Source organism: Phalangium opilio, unplaced genomic scaffold, assembly GCF_054372755.1.
Source record: "Phalangium opilio isolate 3A_F unplaced genomic scaffold, DU_Popi_V2 ptg000079l_1, whole genome shotgun sequence".
In the NCBI taxonomy this organism is placed as follows: domain Eukaryota; kingdom Metazoa; phylum Arthropoda; class Arachnida; order Opiliones; family Phalangiidae; genus Phalangium; species Phalangium opilio.
This window is the reverse complement of record NW_028324187.1, coordinates 10,080,949-10,093,473: the sequence shown is the minus strand read 5'-3', so window position 1 is coordinate 10,093,473 and position 12,525 is coordinate 10,080,949. Positions and strand designations below refer to the sequence as shown.

At 45.6% G+C, this 12,525-nt stretch overlaps 1 protein-coding gene across 2 annotated transcripts; it reads right to left on the bottom strand.

Annotated features, from left to right (window-relative positions):
* Positions 1-5,354: 5,354 nt before the first annotated feature.
* On the bottom strand, positions 5,355-12,318 carry pds5 (cohesin associated factor B pds5). 2 transcript variants are annotated; one of them, XM_089846542.1, is made up of 25 exons: positions 12,126-12,318; positions 11,652-11,953; positions 11,404-11,588; positions 11,129-11,336; positions 10,907-11,047; positions 10,727-10,842; positions 10,419-10,659; positions 10,199-10,350; positions 10,018-10,131; positions 9,822-9,952; positions 9,613-9,752; positions 8,898-9,113; positions 8,672-8,832; positions 8,474-8,597; positions 8,180-8,404; positions 7,708-7,965; positions 7,413-7,617; positions 7,221-7,335; positions 7,012-7,144; positions 6,829-6,951; positions 6,708-6,764; positions 6,503-6,636; positions 6,031-6,396; positions 5,819-5,905; positions 5,355-5,735 (listed from the first exon to the last, which is right to left on the bottom strand). In XM_089846542.1, exons 2-25 carry the CDS (start codon positions 11,943-11,945, stop codon positions 5,717-5,719), a joined length of 3,945 nt encoding a protein of 1,314 aa, XP_089702668.1. In that variant the 5' UTR covers positions 11,946-11,953; positions 12,126-12,318; the 3' UTR covers positions 5,355-5,716. The 2 variants fall into 2 exon arrangements, with proteins under 2 accessions (XP_089702668.1, XP_089702669.1); XM_089846543.1 differs by having other exon boundaries at positions 12,157-12,314.
* Between the last annotated feature and the right edge of the window lie 207 nt (positions 12,319-12,525).

Below are 12,525 nucleotides of genomic sequence, written 5' to 3'. Positions count from 1 at the left end.
GTTACCCCCTGCTGGGACCCCCTACTGTTACCCCCTGCTGTGTCCATATTGTTACCCCCTGCTGTTACCCCCTGCTGTTTCCATACTGTTACCCCCTGCTGTGTCCATATTGTTACCCCCTGCTGGGACCCCCTACTGTTACCCCTGCTGGGACCCCCTACTGTTACCCCTGCTGGGACCCCCTGCTGTTTCCATACTGTTACCCCCTGCTGTGTCCATATTGTTACCCCCTGCTGTGACCCCCTACTGTTACCCCTGCTGGGACCCCCTGCTGTTTCCATACTGTTACCCCCTGCTGTGTCCATATTGTTACCCCCTGCTGTGACCCCCTGCTGGGACCCCCTACTGTTACCCCCTGCTGGGACCCCCTGCTGTTTCCATACTGTTACCCCCTGCTGTGTCCATATTGTTACCCCCTACTGTTACCCCTGCTGGGACCCCCTGCTGTTTCCATACTGTTACCCCCTGCTGTGTCCATATTGTTACCCCCTGCTGTGACCCCCTGCTGGGACCCCCTACTGTTACCCCCTGCTGGGACCCCCTGCTGTTTCCATACTGTTACCCCCTGCTGTGTCCATATTGTTACCCCCTGCTGTGACCCCCTGCTGGGACCCCCTACTGTTACCCCCTGCTGTTTCCATACTGTTACCCCCTGCTCTGTCCATATTGTTACCCCCTGCTGAGACCCCCTACTGTTACCCCCAGCTGGGACCCCCTGCTGAGACCCCCTACTGTTACCCCCTGCTGGGACCCCCTGCTGTTTCCATACTGTTACCCCCTGCTGTGTCCATATTGTTACCCCCTGCTGTGACCCCCTACTGTTACCCCCTGCTGGGACCCCCTACTGTTACCCCCTGCTGTGTCCATATTGTTACCCCCTGCTGGGACCCCCTGCTGAGACCCCCTACTGTTACCCCCTGCTGGGACCCCCTACTGTTACCCCCTGCTGGGACCCCCTACTGAGACCCCCTGCTGTTTCCATACTGTTACCCCCTGCTGTGTCCATATTGTTACCCCCTGCTGTAACCCCTACTGTTACCCCCTGCTGTTTCCGTACTGTTACCCCCTGCTGTGTCCATATTGTTACCCCCTGCTGGGACCCCCTACTGAGACCCCCTACTGTTACCCCCTGCTGGGACCCCCCGCTGTGACCCCCTGCTGGGACCCCCCGCTGTTTCCATACTGTTACCCCCTGCTGGGACCCCCTGCTGTTTCCATACTGTTACCCCCTGCTGTGTCCATATTGTTACCCCCTGCTGAGACCCCCTACTGTTACCCCCTGCTGGGACCCCCTACTGTTACCCCCTTCTGGGACCCCCTGCTGTTTCCAAACTGTTACCCCCTGCTGTGTCCATATTGTTACCCCCTGCTGGGACCCCCTACTGTTACCCCCTGCTGGGACCCCCTGCTGTTTCCATACTGTTACCCCCTGCTGTGTCCATATTGTTACCCCCTGCTGTGACCCCCTGCTGGGACCCCCTACTGTTACCCCCTGCTGGGACCCCCACACTGTGACCCCCTGCTGTGACCCCCCGCTGTTTCCATATTGTTACCCCCTGCTGGGACCCCCCGCTGTGACCCCCTGCTGGGACCCCCCGCTGTTTCCATATTGTTACCCCCTGCTGGGACCCCCCACTGTGACCCCCTGCTGGGACCCCCGCTGTGACCCCCTGCTGGGACCCCCCGCTGTTTCCATATTGTTACCCCTTGCTGGGACCCCCCGCTGTGACCCCCTGCTGGGACCCCCCGCTGTGACCCCCCACTGTGACCCCCTGCTGGGACCCCCCGCTGGGACCCCCGCTGTTTCCATATTGTTACCCCCTGCTGGGACCCCCCACTGTGACCCCCTGCTGGGACCCCCCGCTGTTTCCATATTGTTACCCCCTGCTGGGACCCCCCACTGTGACCCCCTGCTGGGACCCCCCGCTGTTTCCATATTGTTACCCCCTGCTGGGACCCCCCGCTGTGACCCCCTGCTGGGACCCCCGCTGCGACCCCCCGCTGGGACCCCCCGCTGTTTCCATATTGTTACCCCCTGCTGGGACCCCCCGCTGTGACCCCCTGCTGGGACCCCCCGCTGGGACCCCCCGCTGTTTCCATATTGTTACCCCCTGCTGGGACCCCCCGCTGGGACCCCCCGCTGTGACCCCCCGCTGTGACCCCCTGCTGGGACCCCCGCTGTTTCCATATTGTTACCCCCTGCTGGGACCCCCCACTGTGACCCCCTGCTGGGACCCCCCGCTGTTTCCATATTGTTACCCCCTGCTGGGACCCCCACTGTGACCCCCTGCTGGGACCCCCCGCTGTTTCCATATTGTTACCCCCTGCTGGGACCCCCCCACTGTGACCCCCCGCTGGGACCCCCCGCTGTTTCCATATTGTTACCCCCTGCTGGGACCCCCCACTGTGACCCCCTGCTGGGACCCCCCGCTGTGACCCCCTGCAGCAGGGGGTAACAATATGGAAACAGCGGGGGGTCCCAGCGGGGGGTCCCAGCAGGGGGTCACAGCAGGGGGTCCCAGCGGGGGGTCCCAGCAGGGGGTCACAGCGGGGGGTCCCAGCAGGGGGTAACAATATGGAAACAGCGGGGGGTCCCAGCAGGGGGTCACAGTGGGGGGTCCCAGCAGGGGGTAACAATATGGAAACAGCGGGGGGTCCCAGCGGGGGTCCCAGCAGGGGGTCACAGTGGGGGGTCCCAGCAGGGGGTCACAGTGGGGGGTCACAGCAGGGGGTCCCAGCGGGGGGTCCCAGCAGGGGGTCACAGCGGGGGGTCCCAGCAGGGGGTAACAATATGGAAACAGCGGGGGGTCCCAGCGGGGGGTCCCAGCAGGGGGTCACAGTGGGGGGTCCCAGCAGGGGGTCACAGTGGGGGGTAACAATATGGAAACAGCGGGGGGTCCCAGCAGGGGGTCACAGTGGGGGGTCCCAGCAGGGGGTAACAATATGGAAACAGCGGGGGGTCCCAGCGGGGGGTCCCAGCAGGGGGTAACAATATGCAAACAGCGGGTGGTCCCAGCAGGGGGTCACAGTGGGGGTCCCAGCAGGGGGTAACAATATGGAAACAGCGGGGGGTCCCAGCAGGGGGTCACAGTGGGGGGTCACAGCGGGGGGTCCCAGCAGGGTGTAACAATATGGAAACAGCGGGGGGTCCCAGCAGGGGGTCACAGCGGGGGGTCCCAGCAGGGGGTCACAGTGGGGGGTCCCAGCAGGGGGTAATTATATGGAAACAGCGGGGGGTCCCAGCAGGGGGTAACAATATGGAAACAGCGGGGGGTCCCAGCAGGGGGTAACAATATGGAAACAGCGGGGGGTCCCAGCAGGGGGTCACAGTGGGGGGTTCCAGCAGGGGGTAACAATATGGAAACAGCGGGGGGTCCCAGCAGGGGGTCACAGTGGGGGGTCCCAGCAGGGGGTCACAGTGGGGGGTCCCAGCAGGGGGTCACAGTGGGGGGTCCCAGCAGGGGGTCACAGTGGGGGGTCCCAGCAGGGGGTAACAATATGGAAACAGCGGGGGGTCCCAGCGGGGGGTCACAGTGGGGGGTCACAGCGGGGGGTCCCAGCAGGGGGTAACAATATGGAAACAGCGGGGGTCCCAGCAGGGGGTCACAGTGGGGGGTCCCAGCAGGGGGTAACAATATGGAAACAGCGGGGGGTCCCAGCAGGGGGTCACAGTGGGGGTCCCAGCAGGGGGTCACAATGGGGGGGTCCCAGCAGGGGGTCACAGTGGGGGGTCCCAGCAGGGGGTCACAGTGGGGGGTCCCAGCAGGGGGTAACAATATGGAAACAGCGGGGAGTCCCAGCGGGGGGTCCCAGCAGGGGGTCACAGTGGGGGGTCACAGCGGGGGGTCCCAGCAGGGGGTAACAATATGGAAACAGCGGGGGTCCCAGCAGGGGGTCACAGTGGGGGGTCCCAGCATGGGGTTACAGCGGGGGGTCCCAGCAGGGGGTCACAGTGGGGGGTCCCAGCATGGGGTTACAGCGGGGGGTCCCAGCAGGGGGTCACAGCGGGGGGTCCCAGCAGGGGGTAACAGTATGGAAACAGCGGGGGGTCCCAGCAGGGGGTCACAGCGGGGGGTCTCAGCAGGGGGTCGCAGCGGGGGGTCCCAGTAGGGGGTAACAGTATGGAAACAGCGGGGGGTCCCAGCAGGGGGTCACAACGGGGGTCCCAGCAGGGGGTAACAGTATGGAAACAGCGGGGGGTCCCAGCAGGGGGTCACAACGGGGGTCCCAGCAGGGGGTATCAGTATGGAAACAGCGGGGGGTCCCAGCAGGGGGTCACAGTGGGGGGTCCCAGCAGGGGGTAACAGTATGGAAACAGCGGGGGGTCCCAGCAGGGGGTCACAGCGGGGGGTAACAGTCAAGGTTCCTAAAGAATAAAATAGCAGTATGACCATAGCCTACCACCATCACGACCTTGGCCTTATGACCATAGAGATACAAGAGGAACAGTTGAGAGTCATTTTTGTGACGGTTTTAAGGCATTCGCCCCTTCGCATGTGTGATGGGGTGAAAGACTGGTGGCCCCCCCTATCGACGAGCGAAGGAGTTATTAATAAGGATGAGCTTAGAGTAGTTGCACTCTATGTTAATAATAATAAGTCAAACCCTCGGAGATGCCATTACTCCATTTTATAGGAGCTAAGACTAAGAGCGGAAAAACGTATTTTATAAATTTTACAACTGTAAAATCTTTTAAAAAACACTTGGAACTTGTATTTCTACTTACTTTCGAGGAAATACCACCGTTTTCTGAAGGTAAGAGTCTTTTTTGATACATTTATTAGTAATAAAAACATTTAAGGCGAGCTAAGCCTTGGTCTTGTAAAACACGGCAGATTAGTGATTTTGAAAACTACGCTAATCACCATATTAGTATTTTCTCAAGTTACCTTGGCTAATCACTAATCTGTCGTGTTTTACAAGACCAAGGCTTAGCTCGCCTTAAATGTTTTTATTACTAATAAATGTATCAAAAAAGACTCTTACCTTCAGAAAACGGTGGTATTTCCACGAAAGTAAGTAGAAATACAAGTTCCAAGTGTTTTTTAAAAGATTTTACAGGTGTAAAATTTATAAAATACGTTGTTCCGCTCTTAGCTCGTATAAAATGGAGTAATGGCATCTCCGAGGGTTTGACTTATTATGTCCTATAGGGAGTTAAGATAGAGTGCCACTACTCTAAGCTCATCCTTATTAATAACTCCTTCACCCTATCACACATGCGAAGGAGGAGAAGCGAAAAATCCCTCGCAAAAACGTTTAAGGACCGCTTTCCCCAATAGTTTGTCTAGGCCTTAATAGTGTTATAATGTCTATGCTTATGACAAAAACGTTATTTTAAACAGATATGGATATATTTTTAAAAATTTATCATACTTTATTTATAAGGTACAACTGCGAAATGAGACAAAACAAAATAAAACTAACGCATAAACTGGAACTATAATTAATGATATTTGAAGATTAAAAATTGAAGTTTCATTAAGAAGATGGAATGAAAGATACTCGAATATAAAATAGATTTTTAAACCACCGCCTTTGCATTTAAGATCGGAAGTTTCGCTTTTTTAAACCAATAACAACGAAATTAACCTTAAAAAAGCGAGTCGCTTTTTCAAAACAGAAATTAATTTGTCCATTTCCTTTTTATTTCTTTCACGTTTCAAAATAATATACTCGTGAAGTTTTTTTTAGCCCAAACAAACATTTACTTCAATCACGACTCCTTCTTCCTGCTATAACCCCCCAAAAAATTAACCCAATTAAGCGTTCATTAATTAATTTAAAAGACAAAACTTAGTTTTAAATAATTAATTACCCGCTTAATCTAGTGGATTGCCTCGTATCTCTGGTCGGTGGATCATCTACATCCGCGGAAGTGACGACGTCCGGTGTCTTTTTGCTTCTACCCAAAAAATAAACAAACAAAACGCAAAAATATTAAATAAATTGCATTTATTTCAAATTTAATTCCAAGTATATTAATTAAATGAATAATTAAAGGAATTAAAGAGAAGAGATTATATTAACCTCGTAGAAACGCCACTGCCCCCATCTTGTATCCTTTCATTATTGTGATCATTCTCGTTTCCTTTATTTCTTTTAGGGCGCCCGGAATCTTCGCCGCCGCCGCCGCCATCTTGAGTTCGTTTTCGCGTCGTTTGTAGTTCAATTTCGTCTTCGTTGATCATTTGTACTCGGGATGAATCAACCATAATCGATTCCGTAGCCGAAGTTACTTCCTCTTCCATAACAGTCACGCCCACGACGTCATCCATGTCTATTTGGTGCTCGGATTCAACCTGAACTGACGATATGTGACCTCCCGAGTTGGCGTACTTTCGGGGTCGACCTCTCGGTCTTTTAACGGAAGGATCGCGTCTGTTATCGGCTTCGCTACAATATTATTTATAAGTGAAAAAATAATAAAAAAAACCACTGAAATGTTGCAAATTTCGCGTCGTAACATCGTAAAATACGCCAAAAAATTGTAATAACTAACCTCGCTTGATTTTCAATATTTTCGTCATAATCTTCATCAGCGAAAGTTGTTGTAGTGTTTCTCATTCTAAACCCTTTCCTATTTATGGATCCTCTATAAGCTGGTCCGGCGGATTCAACTTCCAATCCGGATTTCTAAGATTAATTAAGTCCCTTAAATTAATTAATTTCTTTTCCTCGCGAATTAAAAATTAAATTAAACACACTTTAGGAGGGTTTTGATGTAAATTCGCCGGGATGTAAACTTTATTGTAATTTATAGTCTAAAAGATTAAAAGTAATAAAATTATTTAAATTCGTATATTTAAAAAAATAATAAGAACTAACTTGATCAGGTTCGGTAAAAAGCTTCGTAGGTAAATCAGGCTCAATTGGATAATCTTTCAAGACAAAATTTGTCGTTTTGGACATAACTAAACCCAGAGCCAAGTCACAAACCGCGTATAGTTTCTAAAATAAATACCGAATTTAAGTCACTTATAAACTTTTAAAGCAATATTTAAAACTAACCATATTGGCCAATTCGTCATCGGGAGCTTGCTTATCTCGCGTCATTTTTATATTTTCAATAAGTTTCTTAAAAAAACTGAAGCTGTAGTTTTCATTTTTTAAGATCAATGGCTCCATAAGAAACCATAAACACCTACAAAGAAGGAAAAACCCAAAATTGAAGCTTTTAAAAAAAGGGGCAAACAACTCCGTTAAAAACTCGTTATTACTCTTTGGTACGTAGAAGAGACGAAACATCGTCGTGTTGTTTGAAGGAATTATCATGGGCCAATAGGTGAATGGCGTAAGGCATAATATAATCGGGAAGCAACGCGACTATTTTATCTAAAGAAAAATTGACCAGTTGTAATACAAAGGGGCGGCGACTCTATCCCTAGGAATTATTAAAGTAATAGTCTCACTAGGTGGTAAAGGAGCTTGTTTCATCAAATCCCTTCGCTTATTGATATTCGCCAACAGATACTGTTTAAATTGGCTTTTCAATTCGCGATTACGTTCTAAACCACCCAATGAAAAGATGGCCAAGAAATCTAAAGGCAGCTTCAAACAAATCAGCCCTTTATGCAGTTTTTGAGCAAATTTTTCTCGCACCGCCGCGCATTCGTCCTAAAAACGTCAAAAATACGCGCCGTTTTCCTTAAGCCTCGGTTAAGCCTCGCCGCGAGTATCGCGAATATAACTTAAAAAAAAACTTACATTGATGACAACAGCCAATGTTTGAAATTGATCGTGCTTGATAATTTCGGAGTAAGATGGTTCCTGACATAACTTTAACAAAGAGGCGGCCGCCGTGTAACGTAACCAAGCTTTATCAGACGGCGTTATGACGTTTCTTTCCATCAAATCTCCGCCATTTTGAATCATGGTCGTCAAGAGTTTCATGGTTGATAGGGCGGAATTAGTAGCGGCTCTCAAACCAATCAGCCAACGAACCATCATCTTCATTCCCTCGCACTTATGAAAAGATAAATATTTTTTGTTAAGCCTTGGCTTCCACTAAATAGACGTATTGAAAGTAACTATAGTACTGAGGAAAGTCCTTTCATTTTAGGAAATAGGCCTAAATATACCTAATTAGTACTGGCGAAAGTATAAGCCTCGCCTACAATTAGTACTCTTAAAATAAATTAAGAAAATAATCTGATAACTTAAGCCTTGGCTTCCGTACCTTAACTTTAGTTTCTTCGGAAAGATCCTCAAAATCAACCCAAGGACTATCATCGTTGCTTTGAATTTCTTGATCAACCATCAACAATTCCTTGACGATAATTTTTGAAACAATATTCTTGACGTGATTACCAAATAACTCGGGACAAGTGTAAGCGATATGTCCAATTGAAACCAAAGCTGTCCGATAATACTGAGATTGTAATGTCAAATGTTGCTTCAAATGCTAAAATTTATTTATTATGATCATTATTATTAATTATTTTAATAATTTTAAATGAAATTAAACGTTTACGTCTAGAATCTGTCCAAATATTTTCTCTTTATTCGAAGCCAATGTATTCAGGCAAGCAACCGCGTGTTTGGCTTGTTTGACGGTACCATTTTCAACAAAGTTTTGTAATAAGGGAAATAAACGACTGCGAAATAATAAAATAAATATCACTTCACTTAGATTTAAGTAAATTTAAAGATAAAGTATGGGAAAACTTACGCGGAAACGCCCGGATAATCTTTCTCCACATTCTGTCCAATGTTAGCTAATATTTGTAAGGTTATTTCAGCCACCGAGTTATCTTCGCTTCTCAAGAAAGCTATTAACTTCTCGTAAATGTCTTCCCCAGAGAAAGCGGTGGTGAAAACGAAAGACAAAGTCTGCGGTTCAAAGAAACAACAACTCCCGCATCAAATTAAAACTATCTATGGATGGATTGACTTACGTAAAGAAGTTGCAATCCTCTATGAGCCGAATTTTCTAAGCCTAACTGAGCGTCGACACTGCCATCGCCATATAAGGAGTCGTGAATGTAATTCAAGATTTGATTAACGCCAGAACGATCAATCATAACGGGAACAACCCGCTCTAACATCATTTTAATTGTCATATAGAAACTGTTTGTTTGAACCGGAAAACCCAGGGATTTTAAAACTTCTTTCTAATAATCAGATAAAATAGGATATAATAAAATTAGTAATAAGCCTAATAATTCGTCAGAATAAGCCCGATAATTCGTCAGAATTAGCCCGATAATTCGTCACAATTAGCCCGATAATTCGTCAGTATAAGGCCGACAATTCGTCAGAATAAGGCCGACAATTCGTCAGTATAAGGCCGACAATTCGTCAGAATAAGGCCGACAATTCGTCAGAATAAGGCCGACAATTCGTCAGAATAAGGCCGACAATTCGTCAGAATAAGGCCGACAATTCGTCAGAATAAGGCCGATCATTCGTCAGAATAAGGCCGATCATTCGTAACAATAAGGCCGATCATTTGTCAGAATAAGGCCGATCATTCGTCAGAATAAGGCCGATCATTCGTCAGAATAAGCCCGATAATTCGTCACAATAAGCCTAATAAATTCGTCACAATAAGCCTAATAAATTCGACACAATGTAAGCTCGATAATAACTAAAAGAATGAAAGAATCTTACAACACTCAATTCAGCTTCGGCGCAAGAAGCTCGACCATTGAGTACAGTATCCATATGATTTCTAAGTCTGGCATTATTTTCCAGCATATTGCAGAACTTTTTGATGTATTCTTGAACTTTAACAGGCTCGGGAAGATTTTCTACATTGAAATAAAACATTGGTCAAAGCTCATTCATTTCATTTATTCTAAGGCTTTAAAAGTACTTACTGGACAAGGTTATGATACGTTGCATCAAAAGTTTATCTCTATCCTCATTCTTCGGAGTGTTCAAGCATTCCATGACCAATTTCACTTGATTTCGAACCATGTTTTGGCATTTCAGAAGTTCATTGAAGGCCCTAAATACAACCAACAATAAATATTGCTAAGCCTAATTAGGTAATAATTATTGCTAAGCACTCACTTGACGGCAAAATCATCAACAGTCACAAATAATTGGTACAATTTCTGCATTCTTTCGGGTAAGGGCAGGGCGTAGGGAACTAAACAAGTGTGCAAAATCTTCTCCACCAATAACCTATCCAATAAATAAAACAATTAATTAATTAACACCTTCTATAGTTAAGAATATTACTATACATTACCTATCTTCCAAAGCAGTTTGATAATAAACGTGCAAAACTTTATTTTTAATCCACGAAATACAATTCATTGTTGATTCCGGGATGGCGTTACTACTCATGTGTTGTTTATACAGAAAAGCTAAGCCTAACAGAGCTTCTTTGCGAATTTTGAACTGTAAAACGGATTAAAATTAATATTTTAAAACCTGCCAAGGCTTAAGAAAAGGGGTTAATAGTGTACCTTTTTGTCTAGGGTCCTTTCCTTAACAAATGTTAGTAGTTCATCAGTAACACTGCGGAAATCTTTCTTAGCCGCGCTAATGATCGCCATGACAGCTTCGTAACGAACATTTTCCTCAGGGTCATGTTGACGTTGACGGAGTTGTTCAGTTACATCTTGACGTAATTCAGGATGGTTAATAAGGAAATGCATGGAATATTGAACGCATCTCATGCGAACGTGAACGCTAATGTCATTAAACCTAAAATAAGAACTCTTTTAGTAAAGTTCAAGTCCATTTTAAGTTTTTAACTAAAAATAAAACGGACCTTCCGAGAAAACAAGTCCATAAAATTTTGTGTTCAGTTGATAAGTCAGAATTTTTATCGGAAAACATTCTGGCTAAAAGTCTAGTCACTTCTAAACGTTCTTTCTCATCATTACTCTGAAATTTTCATTATTTATTAATTATCAAATAATAAATTTAACCCGAAATAAAAACTAATTACTTTAAGTTTAAATTCAAGTTGAGGTAAAACAGCCGAAATTATCAGAGGACAAATGTCATTTAATTCGTAGATTAAATCGTATAAGTTATTTCCAACACTGCTTTCACCAGCTTTCCCCAAAATAAGGGCATTGTTGAAAAACTATTTAAGTTAATTAATTTAGAGAGTTATTGCCACGTTTTTAGTTACTTTAATTCCAATTAATTAAACTAATTATTTTACGTTTTGAATGTAAGGTTCAATGGTGGAGGAAGTTCTTTTCAAGATATCTTTGGCAAGAGCGTACGAATTCTTGTTCCTAGTTTTCCTAGGCTCAATAATTTGTGTCAAAATTATATCGAGTAACTCCTGGGAAACCGTATCCGCCTCGCTTATTAATGGACACATCATATCCAGCATAAAATTCTTCACTTTTGGGGAATGGTTATCGCTTGAATTTAAAATTCATTCGTTAATTATTTAATAATCCTGGATTATAATTTAGGCGGCTTAATTACTTGACAATGGTAAAAATAAGATCAAATAGTTTGCAGAAAATGGCTTGATTTTCCTCCAACTCGATACAAATATTAAAAGATTTAACCCAAGCCAAATTCTCAAGAAGATAAAAGTAACGTTTAAACGTTGCGTCTTTAGGATCTTCCAATCCCTTTAATTGCAAGATAAAGAACTCAAAAATATACTGAAATAGAATTTAACCTTGTTATAAGTAAAGATAGGTAACAACTAACTGAGGTACAATTACTTTGAGATGGTCAGGATCTTTATAAGGAGCTTCGGGAGCAAAGACTCTAAAGACATCGGCTATACAACAGGCAATTAATAGCCTAACGTCTTTGTTTGTATGTTCCATGAAGTTTTCGGTGGCAAGATGTAAAGCCAATGGAACGTAAGCCGAATTTTCATCATCCTGATTCATATTTTGAAAAGACTGCGCGCATTCTTTCAGTCTACGAACTAAATCATCGGTACTCAAATCATCAGTGATCTCTTTCACCCCTTGTGGGTAAACGATTTTTGACTGCGTTTTGCTCGACATCTTTAATCCTATGGAAAATTTAATTAGGAAAATACCTCAATTTACATCTACTAGCCTTTAATAAAATGGTAAACAATGTAGTAAGTCTGATCATTCAAAATATAGGTAGCGTTGGTCTAACGTGCCAAGGCTTAACAAAGTGAATAATCAAAGCGACACAATACGGAACGGATGTCTTACGTTTAAGATTAGATTTTACGTTATTATTTACCAGTTGGCTTAAAATTAGGCGTCCATTATTCTTAATATATTGATTATCCTTCCTGAGTCAGCGATTTATAAGCTTTTCTTTCAATAATTGACACAATTTCACGATAAGCCGAAGCCGTTTTCGCCGCGGCAGTCGACTCACAATGGCGGGAACTTACAGGGCTGCCGTAATTTTTCTCGGCCCCTAACAAATTCGGGCCTATGATTGGTCAATTTAATAACGGTGAGGAAAAACGCGCCATCAACCGCCGTAAATTTTGGCGTGCTCTAGGAGAGTCCATTTTGGCGCGAAATAGGGGTGTTTACGTTGACCTTCCAACCTAATTTTAATGAAATTGAAAATTTGCGTAACATACTTACAAAATTGTTG

What these genes read in the sequence shown, in the direction of transcription:
- pds5 (XM_089846542.1), bottom strand. Translation starts at nt 11,945, where the DNA reads ATGTCGAGCAAAACGCAGTCAAAAATCGTTTACCCACAAGGGGTGAAA. An exon ending in CTTATTTTTACCATTGTCAA is followed by an intron (nt 11,337 to 11,403) that starts GTAATTAAGCCG and finishes TTTAAATTCAAG; the next exon opens with CGATAACCATTCCCCAAAAG. An exon ending in GTTGATGATTTTGCCGTCAA is followed by an intron (nt 9,953 to 10,017) that starts GTGAGTGCTTAG and finishes GGTTGTATTTAG; the next exon opens with GGCCTTCAATGAACTTCTGA.